The 14,159-nt window shown below is 38.3% G+C and overlaps 1 protein-coding gene and 1 long non-coding RNA gene across 6 annotated transcripts in view; one reads left to right on the top strand and one right to left on the bottom strand.

Moving 5' to 3' along the window:
- The window catches only part of LOC142151745 (uncharacterized), a 27,114-nt gene extending 22,524 nt beyond the window's left edge, over positions 1–4,590 (bottom strand). For 2 of the 3 annotated variants that reach the window (XR_012691236.1, XR_012691237.1), the window contains exon 1: positions 4,062–4,584. This is a non-coding gene — a long non-coding RNA (uncharacterized LOC142151745). Of the gene's footprint in view, positions 1–4,061 lie in introns of all 3 variants that reach the window. The other variant, XR_012691238.1, reaches the window with a different exon arrangement.
- On the top strand, positions 3,322–14,159 carry NR2F2 (nuclear receptor subfamily 2 group F member 2). 3 transcript variants are annotated; one of them, XM_075207705.1, is made up of 3 exons: positions 3,322–3,658; positions 9,740–10,267; positions 12,682–14,159. In XM_075207705.1, exons 1-3 carry the CDS (start codon positions 3,616–3,618, stop codon positions 12,954–12,956), a joined length of 846 nt encoding a protein of 281 aa, XP_075063806.1. In that variant the 5' UTR covers positions 3,322–3,615; the 3' UTR covers positions 12,957–14,159. The 3 variants fall into 3 exon arrangements, with proteins under 3 accessions (XP_075063806.1, XP_075063804.1, XP_075063805.1); XM_075207703.1 differs by lacking the exon at positions 3,322–3,658 and adding an exon at positions 7,056–8,154 and having other exon boundaries at positions 9,719–10,267; XM_075207704.1 differs by lacking the exon at positions 3,322–3,658 and adding an exon at positions 7,059–8,154.

The raw sequence follows: 14,159 nt of genomic DNA, 5'->3' as shown, positions 1-14,159 counted from the left end.
CTGACTTAGAACAAAATCCATGAATATACTATCTCCAGTACTGCCACTGCTGGATCTCCTAATCACTGAGTATCGATTTACCTAACTCTTCTCATCCAGCTAAAGACACATCTTAAAACACTCCATCCCAGAGTGTGCTCTCTGCTTTATATACACTAATAAAATGATTTACCTTTCTCCCTCTGACTTAAACACATGGGAAGATCGTTCAAGAACCAGCTATTTGTGTGTGATCAGTAAATATTTAGTGTGGTGACATCTCCAGCTTCTCTCCTGATCAATACTCATCCCTACAGGAGGTTTGTATTGTCCGGGACAGAGCTTTAAGCTTACTGATCTCTCTCTTACTTTCTTTCTTCCATTTTCTTTCTTTCTTTCTTTCTTTCTTTCTTTCTTTCTTTCTTTCTTTCTTTCTTTCTTTCTTTCCTTCTTTCTTTCTTTCTTTCTTTCTTTCTTTTTCTTTCTTTCTTTCTTTCTTTCTTTCTTTCTTTCTTTCTTTCTTTCTTTCTCTCTCTCTCTCACACACACTCTATCTCTATTTCTCTCTCTCTCATTCTCTCGCTCTCTCCCTCCATCTCTTTATCTTTCCCCCCATCTCTCTCCCTCTCCCCCATCCATCTATCTGCCTCCATCTCTCTCTCTCTCTCTCTCTCTCTCTCTACTTCCATCTCTCTTTCTATCCCATCTCTCTCTCTGCCTCCATCTCTTTCCCTCTTTTCCTCTCTCTCTCTCTCTCTCTCTCTCTCTCTCTCTCTCAGACACCCCCCTATCACTGTCTCTCTCTCCCTCTCTCTGTCCCCCTCTCTCTCTCTCCCTCTTTCTCTCCCGTCTCTCTGTCCCTCTCTCCCTCGCTCTCTATCTCTCTCTATCTCCCCCTCTCTGTCTCTCTCTGTGTTTATACTATATACAGATCCTTTTCATTATTCATAATTTGACATCAATTTGTATCCTACTAATTTGCCTAAATACTGTTGGTATCTAAACCACTCAAATATATTTAAACAATGAAACTGACATCTCGGTAGAGCGTTTTTATCTCCTCCGAAAGGTTCTTCTAAACAATTCTGTTACATTGTAATAGTTGCGTTATAGTCCATTGCACATTGTGACGTGATCAAGCCTTGATTTGCTTTCTATTTGCAGATTGCCAATTTTCTACATTTTAGCTCATCTTGTAAGTTAAAAATTTTTAAGTGTTCCTTAAGCTGCGCTGTAATGAAAAGTTTGTCTTTCCTTAAAGTCAGATTAGGAAATAAAAGGTTTAGCACTATTTTGATATGAGGTTTGAACTAGAGAGTGCTATAGCATTAAAGTATATTTGATCAAATAATACCCCATTGGCACCTGTTCCTCTTCTCTAAAAGTGGTGTTTTATATTCATGTCTAGGGTGAAATGTAAAAAGCTCAGGGTAATTATCAGCACAATTTCTGAGGGTATTAATGTGGAGAATCTGCTTTTTTAGGTGTCTCTGCTTAATTGCTTTCCCTGCCAGCCTTTATGATGAGTGATCAGTGATTGGCAAAAACACAGAATTTATTGTATTTAGTAAGAATACAGACAGAAAATGTTGCACAAGTTTTTTGGTTGAAAGAGCACATATAAGACTATTGAGAGTCATTGATCCGAAAAGACACGGAGAACAAGTAAAATCGATTTGAAGCGACCCTCTCGCTCCTTTTTCACACCATTCAGAGAACCCCATTCCACATAAGACAAAGGCAGTGCCTTGGGAATGCCAAGAAGAGAATCCAGGCTCAAGCAAACACCACTCTGGCTAATCTAGATCTAAAAAAAAAAATGGTTTATCACTAAGACCACGCTTCGCACGAGTTGCACTAGAAAGAGAACTGGTAATTATGGTTCTTATTTGGCAGGCTGGCTTCATTCTAACAATCTGCAGGGTCTTAGGGGTAAGGCTGGCTCACCCTTGACCTTTGGGATAACAGTGGCAGCTATCAATATAATATGGGCCAAAGTTTAAAAAACCTCCGCCAATGAACTCCCCCTGGTATAAATAAAAGCCTATGTGATTATGAGAGGAATCATAGGGCACAGTTTAAAGAGATATTTTTTTTAAAAAAAAAAGGTTTAACTGATCATCAGACGTCACCTAATTATCCTACATTACTCCCCAAAATGCAATAGAGTTTTGTCATAGGCTGGATAAGCTACCCCTTAATATGGGCATAGGGAGCTTATATATGCCCAATATTTATTCTGATAAACTTTGCCCCACAAATAACCTACAGCTTTCAAAGGACAATGTCTGCCTGTCACTAGTGCCAGCCTTCAATTGTTGTCACCAGACATGCCAAGCTGTGGGTGCCCCTACTTCTCCAAAGGGTTGTCTCAAATATCCCGAATGGGTTGATTATACTGGCAGCAATTGATTCTTTGCAATAATGTCTTTTTTATGGTATTAATGCCTATTTAAAGCATTTTAAGCTTGTGATAGTCAGTTATTTTTTTTTATACCTTAAAGTCTATAATTACAGTGTCTTAATAGTTTTCAGTATTATTTGAGGTGGCAAAATCATTTGTAATTTCCATTAGCCAGTAAATATGTAATTAGCATTCAGTGCTGTGTTTAACTTAATTTCTATTAAAGCCAAGGACAAGTGACAATGAAAGAGCGTTTGTTTCATTCGTCAAAAATGGCATATATCTTAGCAGAACACTTTTCTTAAAATAAAAGGTCCGCCTTTCCCCATCAGTCTTTGGAACAAAAAAAAATGAATCCATTAGTTTAAACTGTGCTAGGCTGCCAGTGGCCAACTATTTATTACATCTGTAATATGTTAATGTTCCATTCATTAGTTTGGTGAGTATATAATGAATATTACAAATGCCAAGCTAAAATATACTGTCCTTTAAATTCATTATATCAGATGACAGTGCAGTTATTAAAGATAACAGCTAAGTGGGGACTGTTTTAATAATGGTGTGTAGTAAAAAAGAGTATTCAAATAGGCAAAGAGTGAAGATGTGTTACTTATTAAGAATAAAAGTTCTAAAACTATGTTGTAAGTCATCAATAAATAACAGCATATTATAATAGCTCTATAACTATAAAATATTTAGAGGTATTATATTACCAGTAGTAAGATCTGTCTAAAAGGGGACAACATCATTAAGTTAAAGATGTTGGGTTTTTTTCTTCAATTGGGCGCGTGTTTTAAGTCTAATCTATCCCTGCCCCAAACTGGAAGGTGTAGCAATGCTCTTTATTCCATCTAAGGAATGAGATGAGAGAAGAGATCACTGTGGGCTGCTATACCTTGGGTATGGGGATTTTCTTAAAGGCGAGGCTCACATTCCTGACGAGCTGTGTGCTGGCTCTCTCAAACTCACTATATTTAAAGTTATAGTGTCAAGTTTTTGTAAAGCCTGCAAGCCAAACCGTACTTCCCTTCAAGCAGAGGATATCCCATTCACCTTTCTCCCTGCACCCTCCAGGCTTTTGCCTACTTTCCAATCAGTTTGTTCAATCGCCTAAAATAAACACAGTAAGGGAGACATTGTATTCTCTTTTCAAGGAATTCTCCTATAACGTGCAAAAAGGGAGTCATTTCACCTGCCACACTAAAAAAGGGATTTGCAGTTATAGAAAGAAGATGCAAGCCATTTGGGACCCAGAGCAAGGAAAATACGTGTTTGGTAGGTCTATTTTATTTAATACGTTTTTTTTCTTCTCTTCTAGCTATGGGATGCTCTATCTCTTTAACTATCTCTTAACCTGATTAATCTGCTGAGTGTGCTTGTTTAGCCCTGTGCTGAGTCTGAATATGTTGTTTGTGTATCTCCTTTTTTTAATGTACGATTGTGTGCAATTTATAGCATTACTATCATTTACAGCTAGCAGTCGTTTGTCATAGACACCAGCGCTACAGCCGCTATGACCAGTCCACAGCCTCAGTTAGGGGAGAGAAATAAGGAGATTTTAGCCCGGCTGGGGGGTGATGTTGATCGGTTATATCTAGTGAAGTCTTCTCTGTCTAGGATCGGGCTAAAGGATAGTGCAGGGCAGCTGCAGAGCTGAAAGGAAAGGCAGCGTACTCACCGATGTGTCCTCCTGGAAAGGCTGCTCCGAATGAGCTGAAGCCAGGGAGAGATCTCCTCAGTGCAGGCTGATTAGGAATGGTCTGTTCAGACACACACGGTCCATCAATGAAACAGCACACTGCATCAGCCCCCTAGATCCACTCGCCACTGACTTAGAGGATGTAAAATCACAAACTTTTACCCAACACTCCAGTTATGTCCAAGCCAATTAATGAAGGAGTTAATCAGATTCATATGTACACAAGTTTCTATCTTGCTTACATACGTGAATCAAAAGTCGGTTCCCTTTAAGATTCCATCTTTTCCCACTGTATGTTCAGTTTTAGGCAGATGAAAGCCTTACACTAGGGGGCAGACAGATACTGTACTTGCTCCATTCTTAACCATTTTTTTTTCACCTCACAGCATATGCTCTAATTTAGCACTGTAAATTTTTTAGAGGACCCAACTCTGACAGCCCCTGGTGATTCTGAAAGTACCACAAGCCATTGGTTCAAAATTGCATTGACTTGGAAGTTCAGAGGAACACAATGGGACTCACTCTCACCATTCACAGGACTTCAGTGTGATGGTTGTGAAACAGACACACACACACTCACACACCCCTACACTTCTGTACACTCGCTAAGAATGGGAATCCACTGGTTTCTTTCTGGCGTTATAGGTAACTAGTTCTGTGTGCAAAGGAGCCTGCAACACACAAGACAACATTTACTTAGAAATTAGCTTCTAATGTTAACTACAATATTTTTTCATTATAAATTTTTTTAAGAACGTATTTAAAATTTTGGGTTTATGTGCAGCTGACATTCAATTATGATCATGTAAATGAATATGTTACTGCTTATTAAGTATGAACACTTCGCTATAACGTGTAATGTGACAAATGATAGTGTGAGCTCTCTTGCCTGCTATCTACACATGAAATGGACAATGGTAGGATGCATCTGACACAATGATGGTATTCATTGTATGGCCTAACAGAGCGCTGACTAGCTTTAAAATAAAATACTGATCGTTTGCCCCCTGTAGACTGCATTGGCCAGGAATGAAATCTCCCTAAAACATTGACCTTTAAATGTGTTCGGTGAGGCCAATAGGACATGAACTAGACTTATTGGCTAAATATGATTTTATTATTGTAAAGTGGACCTGAGATGTAAGATCATTGTGATAAAACATACATCCTCTGTCATCGGAGTAAATACTTGCATTGATATATTATTTTATTTTAATTCCAAAATCTCAACCAATAAAATAATGCTTAGCATTGTATGTTTTCTTCATGCCATCTGAGGATTTATAATACATTTCTCTTAAAACACTTATGGCGAGTGGGGTGAGAGGGTTATTTCAATAGAAGCTCCTGAATGCATTTTTCTAGTAGAGCTGTAGAAGTGAAATAGTTCCAGCATTAGGTCCCCATATCATATGTTACCCTTATAGCAAGTGACTGTAGACTCCACATATGCACGATATACAATATGTAACTGTCTTCTATTATGAGTGCGTGTAAGACGCTCATTCTGTCCTTTCAAACACTTCATTTTTAAAATATATATTACATACACAGATATATATGAGTGTACATATATATATATATATATATATATATATATATATATATGACATGTATATGTGTGCACTATTTATATTACAATTATATTGAATTGCAAGCAGTTATCTGTAAAGATGTTGCGGGTTCAAATAATCCTAGCAAAATAATCAAGAGTATTTCAAATTGATCCCTACTTAGATATTTTTGTCTATACGTACAGAGAGGCAGGCAGCGTGGATTTTGTGTATGTGGTTTATTTTATGTTTTAATATATTTGCATGCTGTTAGCTTTCTATGAGGCTGAGCACATAGAAAATTGTAATCTCACAAGTGTGCACAAAAGACAGATACCTTAACATTAAAAAGCGAACTAGAGAATACTTTATTTCCGCAGTGTCATTTTTGGCTGCTGACATGTACAAGGAAATATAACATTTGCTAGCAGTAAAATAATAGATGTACCCAGATAATAATGACACTTTGCCTTGTCTGTGCAATTAGGCTTAAACCAACAAGCATCTGCAGCCCTTAGCTGACACGGAATGCTTCCCCTGAAGTAAATAATAGCCCCAGCTATTGAGATTCTGATGGTCAAGTGATCAAACAGTACCGACCCTCATTCTTCAACACAGGAGTATTGTCCATTTGAACCTCTATCACCTCGACTGTAAAAGCAGTGTCTGCTCCTTCATTCTTCTTTTCTTCATACTTCACTATAGCAGACTGCAGTATGTCAGCAAAGATGCATGCATGTATGTGCATGATTATTTTAATTTAAATGTGTGCATATATGTATATGGATCATATGTAATGCACATCAACATGCATGTAGCACAATTATATTATCCATTCTCGTACTTTAAACAAGAGTTGGATATTATCACTATACTAGTCACTTCCAGCTCATTTCTTAACTTTATCAATTAGGTTGAAATGGATGAGCACAGCCCTACATGTCATATATTCCCAATAAAGCATCAAGAATACTGTTACATTAACCATCGAGTAACAATAATATAGATATTTAGGAAGGCAATTGCTTTAATATTGTTTTTAAATCAAGCAGTATTATGTTGGGGATCTGACATGAGAAAAAACGTTAAAGAGAGTGCAGGGTTTGTTTTTTTTTCTACTTTTTTATTGCCATTTTGCAATAGGGGATTTTTAATACATTTATTGTCACCCTCTACAACCTTATTGTGTCTGAATTGAAAGAGCAGTGCTGAGCAGTGAGCACTAGAGGGAAGCGGACTGTCTTTAGGACCGGGCAATGCAGAGTTGCAGGCACTCTGTACCACTAGGCTGGCCTGACCAATCGGGTGCAAGGGGAGGGCTTGGGAGCCCTGACCAGTTAAACACAATCTCTCGCCTTATAAGGAGCGGCGTCGCCATGGTAACGTGTGCTAAGTTGCAGCAGTGGTGTCAAAGTTCACTATATAGAGAGCTCAGTGAGCTGATCGGAGAGACACCACTCTGCCAGCCCTTTCCTACAAATCGCAATCACTTCCTACCCCCCCTCTTTAGCATATTTGATCACTTTGATTCCAAGCTCCTGCCTTTTATTTGAGGGTTTATTCTGCATGAAGGATGTCCAGCAGGCTGTGAACTGCTCCTCTTCTCTCTTTTTATTATTATTATTATTGTTATTATTTGTTGCTGGGGCTGGAGACTGGACTCTTTTTTTTCATGCTCAGAGGAAGCAGGGATCTGAGCAAGTCCTGCTGGAGAGACTCCCCTACTGGTTTGCCAGCGCTGGAGGAGAAGAAGCAGAAGAGCAGGTCTCCCCCCCTGTAATCCTTAACCCTTCGTCTGTCTCCATGGCTTTCCTGAATGGCTGACTGTGATCTTCCCAGGACCTGGCCCCCAGCACTAAGTCTGCACCTCAGCTACAGAGAGACACCCCCAAGTCTTCTCCTGCACAAGACCAGTATACACACCCTGCTACTCATCTGATTGTTCACTGCTGCTGCTGCTGCTGCTGCTGCTTCTTTTTTTTATTCCCTGAGACCCCCCCTTTTTTTTTCATATATTAAAGCTGCCTGGTCTGATCCCACAAGCACCATAAGAAGAATAGAGGAAGAAGCAGTTTGGAAACGGTTCCCCATAGATATGGCAATGGTAGTGGGTGCGTGGCGAGACCCTCAAGACGATGTGCCAGGAACTCAACCTTCACAGCCACCTCCAGTGCAAGGGCCAGCTGGGGCACCTCACACCCCGCAGACCCCGGGGCAAGGAGTGCCCTCTTCTACCCCTGCCCAGTCCAACCCGTCCAGCCAGTCAAGTCAGAGCCAAGGGGACAACAAGCAGCAACAGCAGCACATTGAGTGCGTGGTGTGTGGGGACAAGTCTAGTGGCAAACACTATGGCCAGTTCACTTGTGAAGGCTGCAAGAGCTTCTTCAAGAGAAGTGTAAGGAGAAATCTGAGTTACACTTGTCGTGCCAACAGGAACTGCCCTATAGACCAACACCACCGCAATCAGTGCCAGTACTGTCGCCTCAAAAAATGCCTCAAAGTTGGCATGAGACGGGAAGGTATTGGGATTTCATTTGTTTTCCAGTCTTGCCTATTGTTCTGTATCCCCCCATCATTCAGTGTTCAGACAATTGTGTAACTTTCTCGTGCATGGCCAGGTCTGTGAGTTTGCTTGCCTTTCTGTTTTCCTTCATTGTAATCCAATTGTCATTATTAATAATAGTTTTGTTTTCTTATCTAGCTGGACGTATGTCTGTTTTAATGTTAAATGGAGTTTGGGTATATAAAAAAAAATGAAAACTAAAATTTGCATTTAGACATTTATCTAGTTTTCCCATTGCATGGCTCTGAAAGGGTTAATATAAAATGCAGAGTATGTTTTTTTTATTTTTATTATTCATCTTTGCTCCAACAACAGAAAAAAAAACCCTCTCCGTGGAATAATCTCCCTGGCCCCTGTGACCTAGAATGTCATTCTGCACAGGAGTTAAAACTGATTAAGATCAGAGGACAGTTTGGAGCTGAGTCTTCCAACATACACACACACACACACACACACACACACACACACACGCTCTCTCTCTCTCTCCTCCATTAAAAAATACAATTTAAGTTTCTAGTTCCATAGCAAATATAAATAGCCTGAAGGTCTGCTGATCGGTGTGGTTGTTGTAGGTGGTGTGTGTGTGTGTGTGTGTGTGTGTGTGTGTGTGTGTGTGTGTGTGTGTGTGTGTGTGTGTGTGTGTGTGTGTGTGTGTGTCCTCTTGTGAAAGTCAAAACCTTTTGTGATATAAAATTAGACAAGGACAGCGTGCTGATAGTGTGCCGAGCTACCTCAGCAGGCTGTCTTATGTAGGCTAAGGGTTACAGTCTGCCTCTTTCTTTGTGTTCCAGCTGGTCTGACTAACCCTATCCTGTTTAGAATCTCACGTACATCTCAGCAAATGTAGCAAACTCCACACAATACTTTCAAAATCCTTCCATCTCCTCGAAAAGTTTAAACATTATCCTTTCAATACCCCGTGGCTTTCTGCATGCAAATGTAATGAAATGAACGCAGAGGCCTGCAAAACTGCAAGCATTTGTCTCCAGCTCTCGAAATGAGAATATTCCTTTGTTTATTTGTATTTTTTATTATTATAATTCTATTTTCATAGTCATCCTGCAAAGCGTGAGGAGCCTTTCCAGAACACGAGCTTTATATATATATATATATATATATATATATATATATATATATATATATATATATATAAAACATAATTAAAATCCTTCCGCAATATTATATGTGTAGATGGGAGAATGAAGCATAAGGACATTATGAGCACATATGGGAGAATAAATTGAATGTCTTCGTGTTTGAGAAGTCAGCAGATTTTTTTTTTATTAAGCAAGTAGAGGAGCGCTTTTTAAGCAACTGTGGAATGGGTTCTTTAGATTGTGTGTTGTTGTAATTTAATCATAAAAACACAGCAGAAGCGCAGCGCAGATCTGAGTAGGAGAAAATAAAATTATAACATTTATTTATTTATTTTTATTTTAAGTGTGTGTAGCTGTGACAGGGAACACAAAACTTGCATGACAACAAGTAACCCAGACCAAAGCAGATATTAATTGCTGTAGTTTCTTCTCTATTTACTGCAGCCGTACAGAGGGGCAGAATGCCACCCACACAGCCTACTCATGGTCAGTTCGCCTTGACAAATGGGGACCCTCTCAACTGTCATTCCTATCTATCCGGATATATATCCCTTCTCCTGAGAGCAGAACCCTACCCGACCTCTAGATTTGGCAGCCAATGCATGCAACCCAACAACATTATGGGCATCGAGAACATTTGTGAACTGGCAGCCAGGATGCTCTTCAGTGCTGTAGAGTGGGCACGGAATATCCCCTTCTTCCCAGACCTGCAGATCACAGACCAGGTGGCACTGCTCAGGCTGACCTGGAGTGAGTTGTTTGTGCTTAACGCTGCCCAGTGCTCAATGCCACTCCACGTAGCCCCTCTCCTGGCCGCTGCTGGTCTCCACGCTTCCCCCATGTCTGCGGACAGAGTCGTGGCCTTTATGGACCACATACGAATCTTTCAAGAGCAAGTAGAAAAACTGAAGGCATTACACGTGGACTCGGCTGAATATAGTTGTTTAAAAGCTATAGTTCTCTTCACTTCAGGTAAGACAAATATATATTTTTTTATTAATATTTTCCTGTTTTTAGGTCCTATATAGAAAGTGTGTACTTAATTATTATTGTATAATTTGACTAAATATGGTAAAACAAGCCATCAGTCTATACTAGACAGAAGGGCCCATCACAATGTGTTTATTAGAGATGGGAAATAAATTATATTTACAGTAGCAAAATATTAAGGCCCTGATTCCACGTACGAGTACATGAGATTCATTTTGACTAAATTTATTTGAAAATGATTGAACACGTAAATCAAAGTGAATTTGAGGTCATTCAGATGTAATAGTAAAAATAATTTCAATTAATACTGTAACAAAACAAAAAAAAAGCTGATCATTAGTTAAAGAAAAACAACAGCACTTCCTTGCTGTGTTCCTACTAGTCCTGCAAGGCTGTCTCTCCTCTGGAGTGTAGCTTCCAGCATGACTGCAGCTGAAGGCAGTTATGTTGTTTGTTTAACTCCAAGGGCCCAAATCATTCGGATTCCAAATGTATTTGTGAATCGGACGAGTTAAGACAGGCAGTTTGAATTTCACTGCTGAACTGGTGTAACTTTAGACAGAATACAACTTTTAGTGTAGAAAGCAGCAACACAGTTAACCTACAGCGTGTAACCAGAGAGTGGGGGAGGGAAGACATAAAAGTTACCATTCTTAAATGTCATGATCGTAATAATAATAATAATAATAATAATAATAGAATAACACTAAAATCTACTATTAATATTAGAGGTACATCATTGCTTGTACTGTGGCAGCTATAAACCAGTAATGAATTCATTATAAAACCTAATTAGGAAGGATTATAGGTTAATCTTTCTGAGTAATATATCTCACTACTATTTACTCTTTGGGAAAAAAATGTGTAACAAATTATAATTTTAAAAGCATCAAATCTAGGCGGCGCAATGTCACTTGTGTGTATCTCTATCTTTATCAATTAAGGCATGTCTTTACTTAATGTATGTGTGTGAATGAATATATATATACATATATATATATATATATATATATATATATATATCTTTTATACCCACATTAAGATATATACACATGTTTATATGTTGATTAAATAAGCAATGACAGGCATGCATTGCCTAAGGCTTAGATTGCAAACAAATCATTAAATAACGAGTTATGTTGCTTATCTGGTCTAAAATAAGATGGATCGATAATGTTGTTAAATAAATGCCTAAATTCCACATGATACATAAAAGAGTGATGAGAAGCCAGCATTTTACTTTAACGATATTTACTATCATGTTATCATATATAATATATAATAACTGCATTATAAATATTATTAGTGTGCTCTGCAGTAATGCAGCCACCCAACTCGGTCCCTATCTCCCCCTCCCCTAAATATCGGGAGGAGGGGGGATTGTAGCAAAGTGTTGATAGGAATGAATATGTAATATTTCCAATTAACTGTACTATTTGGACCCACTTTAGTGTCGATGGTCCTCCTTTAGTGTGTTTATATTGAAAGTTACCCTTATACATGTAATCCTTGCACGGGTAAATGCTGTAAAGAGAAAGTAAATTACAATAGTGGGTATTTGTCAGACAGTCACCTCTGTTTGTTACCTAGAATGCACTGGGTTGGCCAAACCACTTGTTTGTTATCCACTTTAGTGCCAGAGAGGCCTGCAATGCTTGTCAATGCGCTGTGAAGGAGGGGGATCTGTGCACACAAACACATAAAACACGTTACACAGATATGCCTTTTTCCCTCCACATGTTTCAAATAATTTGCATGCCTTTTTAATGGCGTGGATAAAAATATGCATGTGCTACTCTTTTCCAAGAAGCCAATGGCAGGTTGGGTCACAACCTGGTCTCTCGACAGAGGCGTTTGTGATTTAAACCCCACGTATTGTATTTTAGGGGCATAGTAAATCCTGCAAGACCCTCTGTGGTCTCCATGTGCGCAGGGGCCTTCTGTAAGACCAGCTCGAGTGAGGAGAGAGAGAGGGAGAAGAGGGGGGGAGCACCGTTTGCTTGGCTGATTCTGAACAACCCATACTGACAAGATGATCTTTAAAAGAGCCACTTAAGACATTTTCACAGACTAAAGAAAAACGTATAGTCCTCCAAGGGAGAATATATTAGAGTCCCGGGCGCCATTGCTGATGCTGGACATCAGATGAGCGCTTATTTGTGTATTGAGCTAAGGAATCATTATGAGGCCTCTGCTGAATTACACTCACTTCAAGCCGTAGATAATACTCAGCCGTCCTAGCAATGTATAGCTCTCAGCCCTGTTGTGTTTTTGTTGTTGGATTTTTTTTTATGAGTTAATTGCTTGGGGGGCTGTCCACAATTTGGTGACAGGCCTTCAGCCACCGCAACGCCTAATGGTATAATTACATTGTTTATCACACTTCTTTTTTTCAGATGCCTGTGGTCTGTCTGATGTGGCTCATGTGGAAAGTTTGCAGGAGAAGTCACAATGTGCATTGGAAGAATATGTTAGAAGCCAGTACCCCAACCAACCAACAAGATTTGGCAAACTTTTACTCCGTCTACCCTCCCTCCGCACTGTGTCCTCCTCTGTCATAGAGCAATTGTTTTTCGTCCGTTTGGTAGGTAAAACCCCTATAGAAACGCTCATTAGAGATATGTTACTCTCTGGAAGCAGTTTCAATTGGCCCTATATGTCCATACAATAAAACAAAGTATTGAAGTGGGAAAATGGAGGGCAAAATAAAAGACTCTGGGGTATGTTTGCTTAAAACTCCTTCTGCTAAGGCTGTTACAAGTTTACTTAAAGAAGAGGGAAGAATTTATTGGACTGTGAATTAAAAAAAAAGACTATATGAACTCTTACAGAATGCATTTAAACATGTCTCGTTCAGAACAACTTGCTACGTATCATTTTTTTTTTGTAAAAAAAAAAAAGCAAAAAGCAAAAAATACAGGAAATTTTAGTCTTTTTTTGTAACCTTTTAAAATATCGCTAAAAAGTGCATTTATGGAGATGAGGAGAGAATTAGCAGAGAGAAAGTAAGTTCTTTTTTTCCAAATTATAAATTGTCCTGTGTCTATGTATCTATTAGCTGTTTCCTTTCCCTTTTGTATTTTCCTGGTTCCAAACCAGTTTATTCTGTGGTTCTATAATATTTTTTTTATATATATATTCTTGACTTAAGAAAAAAAAATGTATCCTTAAAAATTATATGTTCTGTAAGAATTAAAACAAGAGTCCACAAAAAAATATCATAGGAAAAAAATGGAACTTAAAAATGAATACAAGAAGTTAAGTTGGAAAGGCACTTATAAGTGATGAGCCTAAATTAATTATTGAACTCGAGACCTGTAATTATTTACCCATTTGAACCACATATGTTTCTTCACTACACAAGACAGATTTTTTTTAATATTATTATTATAATTATTATTATAATTATTTTATTTTCACAAATAAAAAGACAGTCTGTGGGGTCGAAGTGGAGGTGATGCTGTGTCTAAGATACAGCGTTTTAGTTACGTACATTTTTTGGGCAATTGTGTTCCATACAGTATTCTCAAACTGTTCTGAAGCTCCTATAACTGTTTGTATATTTGCAAATCCCTTTGTATTATAATTGTTGATATTTCCATTTTTTTAAAGACAAAATACAATTCAAATCAGCATGACAAATAACACTGTTGGCACTTATACATAATGTGATTGATTCGGTAACTAGATCTTACAGTTTTGTGTTAAAACTGAAGGTTTTTATTTTTGTTTGCTTTTTTTTTAAGTGCAACTTTTTTTCTGTATACTGTAAAAGTTATAATAACTGAACTGTTTGGTCGAGTCTTTGTGTGTTATATTTCAAGAAAATTGGAAGTACTCAGAAATTAAAATATTATTTGATATCTGAAAAATC

Source organism: Mixophyes fleayi, chromosome 4, assembly GCF_038048845.1.
Source record: "Mixophyes fleayi isolate aMixFle1 chromosome 4, aMixFle1.hap1, whole genome shotgun sequence".
In the NCBI taxonomy this organism is placed as follows: Eukaryota; Metazoa; Chordata; class Amphibia; order Anura; family Limnodynastidae; genus Mixophyes; species Mixophyes fleayi.
Note: the sequence above shows the minus strand (reverse complement) of the source record. Positions and strands in the feature narration are given on the sequence as shown.

What these genes read in the sequence shown, in the direction of transcription:
- NR2F2 (XM_075207703.1), top strand. Translation starts at nt 7,731, where the DNA reads ATGGCAATGGTAGTGGGTGCGTGGCGAGACCCTCAAGACGATGTGCCA. An exon ending in AGTTGGCATGAGACGGGAAG is followed by an intron (nt 8,155 to 9,718) that starts GTATTGGGATTT and finishes TAATTGCTGTAG; the next exon opens with TTTCTTCTCTATTTACTGCA. An exon ending in TATAGTTCTCTTCACTTCAG is followed by an intron (nt 10,268 to 12,681) that starts GTAAGACAAATA and finishes TCTTTTTTTCAG; the next exon opens with ATGCCTGTGGTCTGTCTGAT.